General features: G+C 48.0%; 2 protein-coding genes across 3 annotated transcripts in view; one reads left to right on the top strand and one right to left on the bottom strand.

Annotated features, from left to right (window-relative positions):
• Positions 1 to 2,565, bottom strand: part of CUNH2orf76 (chromosome unknown C2orf76 homolog) — a 51,395-nt gene extending 48,830 nt beyond the window's left edge. Inside the window, exon 1 of one of the 2 annotated variants that reach the window (XM_070021854.1) lies at positions 2,468 to 2,565. The gene's annotated coding sequence lies outside the window, so the exon portion shown is untranslated. Of the gene's footprint in view, positions 1 to 1,986; positions 2,271 to 2,467 lie in introns of those variants that run through there. The other variant, XM_070021855.1, reaches the window with a different exon arrangement.
• Positions 2,566 to 2,632: 67 nt separating this feature from the next.
• Positions 2,633 to 9,518, top strand: Dbi (diazepam binding inhibitor, acyl-CoA binding protein). The gene is made up of 4 exons (XM_070021856.1): positions 2,633 to 2,737; positions 4,055 to 4,172; positions 7,749 to 7,811; positions 9,275 to 9,518. Exons 1-4 carry the CDS (start codon positions 2,729 to 2,731, stop codon positions 9,346 to 9,348), a joined length of 264 nt encoding a protein of 87 aa, XP_069877957.1. The 5' UTR covers positions 2,633 to 2,728; the 3' UTR covers positions 9,349 to 9,518.
• The last annotated feature ends 772 nt before the right edge of the window (positions 9,519 to 10,290 follow it).

Consider the following 10,290-nt stretch of genomic DNA (forward strand, 5'->3'; position numbering starts at 1 on the left):
TGGGCTCCATAATAGCACTTTTCCTCTTTCTTTAGATTAAAGTCACTTGCACTCTGCTCCCTTGAATCCACAGTCTTTCCTCATGCCATTCTTCACCTGCTTTAAACAACTCATGTGCACACAAAAAATATACAAAGAGGGCTGGGAAGGTGGCTCAGTGGTAGAGCGCTTGCCTTGCATGCATGGGTTCCATTCCTCAGCACCACCTAAGCAGAAAAAGCCGGAAGTGGCACTGTCGCCCAAGGGACAGCGCCCAGGCCCAGAGTTCAGGCCCCACAACCAGACCCCTCCCCAAGAAAAATACACAAAGAATTCTTTTAGGGAAATGAAGTCTATTGCAAACAACCAACCAATACATCCATCCTCCCTGAACTGGACAATGTCTTGTTAAGGTCAACACTCTCACCAGCCGTGCCTTCTACAATGTCTCACTCCAGGTAAAGTTCCACACCAAGTGATTGAGAAGTTAAATGATAAGGAAAATAATTACGTTATAGAAAAATACAGAAGTTATCTAATCATTTCCAACATTTCTGCTGCAAGTATTTATTTGTCTAGACCTCCAAGGAAAAGAGGGAGTTCTGAAGTGTTGCTGTGGAAACTTGCATTTCTCACAGTTCACATGTAATTTTCCCAAATTTAACTACAAGATGTTTACTTAGCTTCGCTTTCTCAAGCAAAGCTATTCACAAACCGAGGACTCTAGATTTGTTTCCTAAGATTCAATTCCCACTTCTTAAATGTTTCATAAAGCTGACCTACATTAAATTAGGAATGGCCATGTCAAAGCTTCTACTTGACCTGGGAATGGAATCTGGGGCCTCTTACATGTCAGACAAGCCTCTAAACTCTGAGCTCTAACCTTAGTCCTCTCCCATACTCTTATGTAAACACCTACAGCTGTAAGGGGGATGGAGGAGAGTAGGGTGGATATTTGTGGTCCAGGCCTCTTGCCACAAATGTGACAAATCACTTCTCTCTCCATCCATGCTTCTATGACCACTACTAGAAAATTCTTTTTGTCTCTTAAGCATCAAATCTCACTTTTTCCCTCCACCTGTGCTTCCCAATTCCCATACAGATCAGCCTCTGTGACAACCTTACAAAGGCCCCTTCCGCACCACTGATGATTTCTATCTCAGCAGAATGAAAGTCTGTATCCCTGAAAAGTGACCAACCTCTGCATCACCTAGTTAGCTGGCCATCATTTTAACGCTGACTTCATGTCTTTCTACTCCCTCCCTCATTGCCTTCTCAGAAAGGGTTTATACACTGTTCCTCCTCTTCGGATATTGGCACAAATGTCACATCCCTCAAACTACACACACACACACACACACACACACACACACCCCTAGCTACTCAGGAAGCTGAGATCGGACCATCCAGGCTGATATTGGCACAAATGTCACATCCCTCAAACTACACACACACACACACACACACACACACACACACACACACACACACACACACACACACACACACACACACCCCTAGCTACTCAGGAAGCTGAGATCGGACCATCCAGGCTGATATTGGCACAAATGTCACATCCCTCAAACTACACACACACACACACACACACACACACACACACACCCCTAGCTACTCAGGAAGCTGAGATCGGACCATACACACACACACACACACACACACACACACACACTCAGGAAGCTGAGATCAGAACACACACACACACACACACACACACACACACACACACACACACACACACACACACACACACACACCCTAGCTACTCAGGAAGCTGAGATCGGACCATCCAGGCTTGAAGCTAGTCCAGGGCGGAAAGTCTCATCTCCAATTAACCATCAAAAAAGCTGTGGATGGTGGAGCTGTGGCTAAGTGGTAGAGCGGTAGCCCGGGGAAGGGGAAGGAGGGAGACCCCCTCTGGGGCAGTACTGGCACATACACACAAAACTTCCAACTTTCTGTTCCTCTACAAAGGACTAGAAAACTTACTATGTACTACAGAAGTTGCAGGACTGCAAGGATTCATGTTTGACCACTGCTGTATCCCCAAGGTCTACAACAGTGAGGGTTGGCTTCGTGGTGTTTGCTGGGCTCAGGAAAGGAGGTGGTCCCGCCTCCACCGCCCCAGCCGGAGCACGGCGCAGCGCACGGGGGTGTGTTCACGTGTTTGAGGCGTGGGGACCACGGACACACGAGCAGATCGGCGAATGTGCAAGTGCTTTTCTGGGGCCCAGTCCAACCCGCCGCCATTGCCGGAGACTAACGGAACCCACTCGCCCTCCCGAACCGAGGAAGCGACGGGTCCGGAGGCAGAGCCGGCAGCCTCCCCGCGCCCCGGAGCAGGACGGGAAGGGAACAAACAAAAAGACCAGGGCTCCGTGGTCCCCGCCGCTCGGCCCTCACCCTTCACCCCACCCCCGGGACCTTCGGCCCCCAACACCATACTCCCGCCTTCCTCCGCGGACCCCACCTGCTCCCAGGATGCCCCGCAGCTCCTCTTCCGCGCGTGCGCAATCAGGCCCTCCTGGTTGGGGCGGGACTAGGGCTCCCACCAGTCTGGACACACCCCTCGAGCATAAAGCTAGTTCCTGATTGGCTGCTGAGGCTCGGCTGAGCCGCAGTTGGAACGCCTGGGCTGCGCTTTTAAAGGCGCTCGCTAGCCGGTCCCAGGTTTTCGTGATTGCTGCTCCGCTCTCGGGCGCTCGGCGATCCTCGTCACCTCGCCGCCGGCATGTCTCAGGTACTACTGCGCGTGCCCGGTCGGGCGGCGAAGCCAGGGCTGGGCGGGAGGCTGTGGTGTGGGGAATATCCTCGGGCAGATCCCCGCCGGGTCTTCCGTCTTGATATCCAGTGGCTCTTGGACGGCTGCCTCTCCCTGGTTCTTCGTCCAAGGCTTCGGGAGCAGAACTTTTCGTTGGAAGATGTCTCAAGCTGCTGCCCACGTCCGCAGCTGCTGGGAAGGCGCCGGTGGGGTGGAGTTGGCGGTGCTGCGGGCATCCGGAGTCGCAGACGGAGAGAGCGGGCTGGGGGACGGAGGGGCTGTGCGGACCGGGGGGGGGGGGGCGCCCCGCTCCCGGAAGCCCGGGGCGGGGGGGGGGGGAGACTGTGGAATTGAGGAGGCCCCGGGCTGGGAGCTTGGAGGTCAGGAGAAGTTGGAGCCGCCTGCCCTCGAGGGGAGGGGAGTCGCGAACGGACGGGAGGAGTGACTCGAGCCCCCACCCCAGTCGCTGTGGCCCCTGGACGCGGGCAGAGCTTTGGGGAGCGACCTCCGGCTCCTCCTCTCTGCCTCTCCCCAATCTGGGCACTGGGACAGAGGTCAACGCTGAACTTCCCGGCCCCAGGGCAAGGGGCCAGCGGGCTCCTGCCACTGGCACCGCTGAGATGCGCCTCTGAGAACCAGAGCTTCGCGGGGATCCCCAGCCATTCCGGTGTCAGGCTGGGGGTGAGGGTGGGGTTGAGGGGGCAGGCAGGCAGCCACGCTTGAGTGTGAGCCTACAGCAGGCCCAGCCCTGGCCTCCTTCCTTAGTCACTGTACATACAGTATACCAGAACTTAATGTCCACCCTAGTGGGAGCGCCAGACAGTAGTTGTGGATTCACTAAGTGAGCAGATGTGCTTCCTTCCCCTTCTGGTTTAGTCTCTAACTGCCCTGTAGGGGTAGAGGAGACCCAGCTTGAGTGGGTTGCTTTTCCACGGCAGAAGCTACCAGCTAAGTCTGTCATCCTAGCTACTCAGGAGGCTGAGATCTGAGGATCGTTCTTTGAAGCAATCCAGGGTGGGAAAGTCTGCAAGAGTCCTATCTCTAATTAACTACTAAAAAAGCCAAAAGTGGAGCTGTGGGCTCAAGTGGTAGAGTACTAGCTTTGTGCAAACACAGCACTCAGGCCCTGAGTCCCAGACCCAGGACTAGCACAAAAAAAGGAAGGGAGAGGGAGAGAAGGAAGAAAGGCAGGAAGGAAGGTGGGCACTGCCTTCCCATCCTCATCTCACAGGACTGCTATGCTCTTCTACTCTTCTACTGTATCAGCCTTCATTCTTCTTCCTCTTGTGTACTTAGGCTGAGTTTGACAAGGCTGCTGATGAAGTTAAACGCCTCAAGACCCAGCCTGCTGACACTGAGATGCTGTTTATCTACAGCCACTTCAAACAAGTCACTGTGGGTGATGTAAATACAGGTATGTCGAACTGCTCAAGAAACTTGTGTCTTGCCATAGTGAAAGTCTATGGGAATTGTACTGTCATCTGAGGCCTGACTCTTCAGGCCTGGTCACAGTTCATTGGATCCCAGAGGTTTAAGCTGGGAGATATTCCCCCAGATATTTCTTCCAGGATTCTTTTTTTTTTTTTCTCTCCCCCTTATTTTGTCAATCCTGTGGCTTGAACTCTGGGGGTGGGCTCTTTTGCTCAAGGGTAGCAAACTACCCTTTGCGCCACAGCACCACTTCCATCTTTATCTGTGATTTATTGGAAACAAGAGTTTCACATTCTTTCCTGCCCAGGCTGCCTTTGAACCATCATCCTCAGATCTCAGTCTCCTGAGTAGCTAGGAATACAGGCGTTAGCCACTGGTGCCCGGCCTCTTCCTAATGCTTGGGGTAGCAGAATCCCAATCTTGGTTTTCAAAGGGTTTCCATCTACTGTTAAGGAAACGATCCAACAGAAGTAACTTGCCGTAAGCTATCACTCAGTAGTAGCTTCGTTGAGCTACTGCTTCCTTCCAGGGTTAAAGTCAGGGCACCTGGCAACCCACAAAGTCTAATGGTGGAGCTACACCTAGTAATCTGGGGAAAATCAGGAGTGTTTTTGTTGGCCACAGTGTGCACTTCTGGTGTTTACTAGCCAAAAGTCTTGGTGCAGATTTTGAAACTATCATAGTTACACTACCATAATCAATATCTTGTATCTATTTGTGTGTATATATAGATAGATATATAGATATAGATATAATCTTTCCTCCTTTGGGCAGTTTTTAGTCTCACTTAAGTTCCTGAAATGCATCTATAAAGACATTGGCACAGTGCATTTCACAATACATTAGCAGCATAGAAGGAGCCCCCCCTCCCTCTTGTTCAGGTAGAGATTGAGCATGTTTCCCAATTCTACTTGAACTGTGGTGGCAGGTAGAGCAGGTGGAATTGGCTGCTAGCCTGCCACAAGCGAGAGATGATAGCTAGAGGGAAGGATCTGGCAATGCCAAGTCAAACATTGGTGTTCACATCAAGACTTTAGCTGAGGAAGATCTTGTGTCAAAGATGAGTTTTATAGTGAGGCTTATAAACTGTATTTTCTGAGGGAGGGAAAGGAGAGCTGAAAGGTACTTAGTGTAGGTAGACAGGCTACTAGTCTATCATCACCGTAGCACAGAGATAATTGGCTCTCTGGCGCTAAACTGTACCATTCAGTAGCCATATATGGCAGTTTAAATTTTAATTGAAAATAGTTAAAAATTAAATAGGGTTGACCAAGTGCCAGTGTCTCATGCCTATGATCCTAGATACTCAAGAGGATCACAATTCAGAGTCAATCTAAATAGGAAAGTCTGTGAGGCTCTCCAATTAAGCATCAAATAACTAGAAATGGAGCTGTGGGTCAAGTGGTAAAGCACCAGCCTTGAGCAAAAAAGCTAATAGCACCAGGCCCTGGGTTTAAGCCCCAATACTGGCCCCAATACACCCCCCCCCAATTTTTTTTTTAATTAATAGAGTAAAAGTCTAGCTGAGTGCTGGTAACTCGTGCCTATAAACCTAGCAACTTAGGAGATAGATCTAGGCTCTCCATTCAAAACCAGACTAGGCAGAAAAGTTCATGAAAGTCTTATCTCCAGTTAGCCAGCAAAAAGCCAGAAGTCGAGAATGGTAGAATGCCAGCCTCAAGTGTAAAAGCCAAGTGAAAATCCTGTGTTTTTGCCCAGTCCTGTGTTTTGGCTTATACATAAATACATACAGCTCAGTCTCTAGCCACACAAGTCATATTTCAGAAGCCTCAGTGGCCCGTGAATTGGAATGTTGGGAACATCTATTCCCATGATGACAGGAAGCCTGGCATGGTGTGCGGCTCTGGGCATCTAAGGGGGCCTCTCTGAAGGTGCATTCTCTTTAAAGTATCTCAGGGAATGCTTCCTGGAAACAGGACACATTAAATGTTTTCTTCTTTTTTTTCTTTTTCTTTTTTTTTTTTGTCGGTTGTAGGGCTTGAACTCTGGGCCTGAGTTCTATCCCTCAGCTCTTGAGCTCAAGGCAAGTGCTCTGCCACTTGAGCCACAGTGCCACTTTCAGTTTTCTAGTGGTTTATTGGAGATAAGAGTCTCATGGACTTTCCTGCCCTGGCTGGCTTTGAACCATAGTCCTCAGATCTCAGCCTCCTAAGTAGTTAGGATTACAGGTGTGAGCCACAAGCGCCTGGCTTCATTGAGATTTTCTCAGACATTGCTCTAACCATAGACACTGTAGTTACTCCCTTTGACAGTGAAATAAACACCAGGGAACGATAGGTTCCCAGCATCAGATAATTACAAGTCTGCCCTTAGTAAAATCTCCCACCGGTCAAGAAGAACAAACTAACAAGATGGTAGTGGGAGGGAAATTGGGTGTCTAAAGAGTAGAGGCAGAAAGGAAGCTTGATAGTACTTCTTTTTGCTGTTTATGAATCCTGCACCATGTAAATATTTGTTTTAATTATTGTTTTTGTTCTTATTGATGTATTTTTGGGGGCTTGAGCCCAGGGCCTCCCATTCTCACTTGGCTTTTTCTCTCATAGCTATCACTCTATTACTGGAGCCATGCTTTTAGTTCCTGAAGTGCTGTTTTTAAAAGGAGAACTCTTGGAGTTTAAATATTTTACTCTTATAATAAGACAATTTTCCTTCTATTTTTCTCAAGATTTAAAATTTGGATTTCAGAACCCACTCTGCAAGCTCCATGAAATAATTGGTGTAATAAAAGATGGCTTTCCAAGCCGGGCGCTGGTGGCTCACGCCTGTAATCCTAGCTACTCAGGAGGCTGAGATCTGAGGATCGCGGTTCAAAGCCAGCCCGGGCAGGAGAGACCATGAGACTCCTATCTCCAATAAACCACCAGAAAACCGGAAGTGGCGCTGTAGCTCAAGTGGTAGAGCGCTTGCCTTGAGCTGAAGAGCTGAGGAACAGCGCCCAGGCCCAGAGTTCAAGCCCCACGGCTGACCAAAAAAAAAAAAGATGGATTTCCCACACTCAGAGAGATAAATGGTGCATGCTTTTTTTTCATATGTGGAAATTAGATCTAAATTATAAACATGAAACATAGGGTTATAGGCAAATATATACAAATTGACTAACATTGTATACTAGGGGAGGATTCCAGAGCTGTTACTGAACAAATGATGATCAGTTTAACAAAATGAATACCAGGAAGCTAAAGCATGTTTTGTTAGGGGAAGGTTAAGGTGAATAGGAGCAAACAAACCAAGAGAGGAAGGATGAATGAATACAGTCATTATATTCAATGCACATATGTGAAAATGGAACTGTGTAACTTGAGGGGGGGGGTGGGATTGGGAAAGATGGAGGAGAATAATGGAATAGTTGACGCTGCCAAGATGATTGACATTAACATAAGCTGATCAGTTGAATTGAAACCTAAAGTTGTAAACTATTTCAAGGTTAAAAAAAAGGAAACAACCATGACTTTCCTGGGAAGAAAGTTGATGAAGTTCTCCATCAGAACTTGAAGCGAGTCTCACCTTGTCTTTCTCTTCTTTCTTTTCCCTATTTAAGATCGGCCCGGGTTTTTGGACCTCAAGGGCAAAGCCAAGTGGGATGCCTGGAATCAGCTGAAAGGTGACTATGCTAATCAGTCTGTGGAAGCCAGTAAAGAATGTCTCTTCACTGCAGAGTATATGGGAGAGGGGAGGAAACAAAAGTACAGAAGGCACATTCTGGAAACCAGCCCAATCCGTGCCTGAGTTGGGAGTTTAGGGGGAATTGGGCCACCTACTTTTCTCCCCTAATGATATTCATTCCTTTTCTGAAAGCGTCATCTCTGAGCAGGGGTGTCTTCTAAGAGGAGGAGCCACTGAGAAATAGACTAAGAGGTGACATTGGCTTTGGATGTGTTCACAATAAATGATAGTTTCCTGTCCATCCCTCCCTTCTCCCTGACAAGGCCAGGTAGTGGCCAAGCGGCTGTCCTAGTTCCCTTGCAGCCAGAAGGACACATGAAGAAGGGAGTGAGGTAATGCATGGCCAGCCCACTGCTAGGCTTAGTGAATGGAGCTATTATTTGCTGAGTATCAACAGCCAAGAAGTATTCAGGCTCCCACTGGGTCACGTGCTCCATGGCAGCAAGACCTAAAACTTGTCTCCAAAGTTCCTGGCAGCTTTTGTGTTCTTTCTAGAGTTGTTGAATAAGCCCTCTGTCTTCCAGCAAAAGGACCACAATACAGTAAATGCACTTGTCAGATTTGCAAGGAGGGAATGCCATTGACTGTCCATCTTCATCTGGCATTTTTACCTCATTCTCAGGCCCCAGGCACTCTCCAGTGCTTCACTGCAAGCCCCCGGTCCCAGGGGGGGTCTGGTTTCCCAGGACAATCCAAGAGACTGCATGTGACTGAGGATATATTCACTATCTCCTGTACTGCAGGATGGAGACAAAGATTCACCTTATTCCCCTCCAAGAAGCAGCTGCTTGGGCTGGGAAGGTGGCTCAGTGGTAGAGCGCTTGCCTTGCATGCCTGAGGCCCTGGGTTCGATTCCTTAGCACTACATAAGCAAAAAGAAAAAAGCCGGAAGAGGTGCTGTGGCTCAAGTGGTAGAGCGCTAGCCTTGAGCTGAAGAGCTGAGGGACAGTGCCCAGGCCCAGAGTTCAGGCCCCACGACAGGACCCAAAAAAAAAAAAAAGAAGCAGCTGCTTTTGCCCAGTTTAGAACCTCTATTCATTGCTTCTCTGGGGAGAAGTAGGTGACTGGCTTTGCTTTTTCTCAGCCAAGCATAGCAAATCCAAGAGAAATAAGAGATACTTGATAATCCAAAGCCAACCAAGAGATCACCAGGATCATTAAAGTCACTGTAGAGACAATTGCCTGACTGGAGGCATGAGGCTCATGATGACTGCTCCGCACTACATCATAAGGGACAGACTAAACCCCACGATGCCTGAGCTCAGCATCATGGAGCAGAACTCTGGGCACACTTCCTGTGTGTTTTAAGTGTGATCATCACTAGATCTCTGAGGTGTGGTAATCCCCTGCTACCTTTCTACCATGCTCTCTCTGATGTGTAATAATGTCTATACATTACAGGGATGTCCAAGGAAGATGCCATGAAAGCTTACATCGATAAAGTAGAAGAACTAAAGAAGAAATACGGAATGTAAGAGATTGGACTTGGTTGCCAGCCACACATTTAACCTAAAGTGATATCATGCCTTTTTTTTTCTAATACTGTAGATTATGTGGCTCTAACACATTAAGGGAAGAATTGGTTACTGGTCCTTCCTAAACAGTTTTTATCTGAAATGAATTAAAAGTGCATTTGTTACTTTAAGTCTTTTTTTCTTTTTTCTTTTTTTGTGCAAGTACCAGGGCTTGAACTTAAAGCCTCATGCTCTCACTTAACTTTCTTACAGCAGATGCTCTTCCACTTGAGCTACACTTCCAGTTTAGCATTTTGATGATTAATTGGAGATAGAATTTCTCACTTTTCAGTCCTCTAGGTCTCTGCCTCCTGACTACTTAAGAGGTTTATATGTGACATGTGTAAGCCACCAGCACCTGGCTAGTAGTCTGAATTCTTGAAATAATTTACTCTGTTATGATTTCTTATCCCTGCTTTCTTCTAACCATATCATTTAGACAAGTTTGGCCCACTTTCCTCGGTACTCTGATGGTTTTTGAGCCTTGGTGGGGAGCCACAGCATTATAGAAGTGGCTTTCCCCTTTTCTGCCCCAATTCTAGCCACCCCAAGGAAAATGATGTGGGCTGGTTGGTACTGCAAGCTACAGGTACTTCCAACTAGCAGGGATGTGGCTGGCCTCAGCTTCCAAGGAAGGTAGGGTTGACAGATACCGAGATTTGTCTGAGCATGGTATTCCTGCAAGAATGGGAGGTCTCACCTATCAGGAAAGGTATGCACTTGACATGAGACATCCCCAGGATTCCTGTCAAAAGCTGGCCATCAAGGAAATCACAGAGAGACAAGGCAACTAGAAGACAAGAGAAGGGAAGGCTGCCAAGATTGGGAAGCTGCGGGAGAGAAAGGCTGTGGTGTTACTAGAGGAGGACTTCAGTTGTTGGGAAAAAAAGATAATGATAGACC

Source organism: Dipodomys merriami, unplaced genomic scaffold (genome assembly GCF_024711535.1).
Source record: "Dipodomys merriami isolate MVZ:Mamm:240054 unplaced genomic scaffold, mDipMer1.0.p SCAF_146, whole genome shotgun sequence".
NCBI lineage: Eukaryota > Metazoa > Chordata > Mammalia > Rodentia > Heteromyidae > Dipodomys > Dipodomys merriami.

Bases quoted from the DNA above. Each gene is read 5' to 3' on its own strand.
- Dbi (XM_070021856.1), top strand. The intron at 4,173-7,748 runs GTATGTCGAACT...TCCCTATTTAAG, and splicing joins TGTGGGTGATGTAAATACAG to ATCGGCCCGGGTTTTTGGAC. The intron at 7,812-9,274 runs GTGACTATGCTA...TATACATTACAG, and splicing joins TGCCTGGAATCAGCTGAAAG to GGATGTCCAAGGAAGATGCC.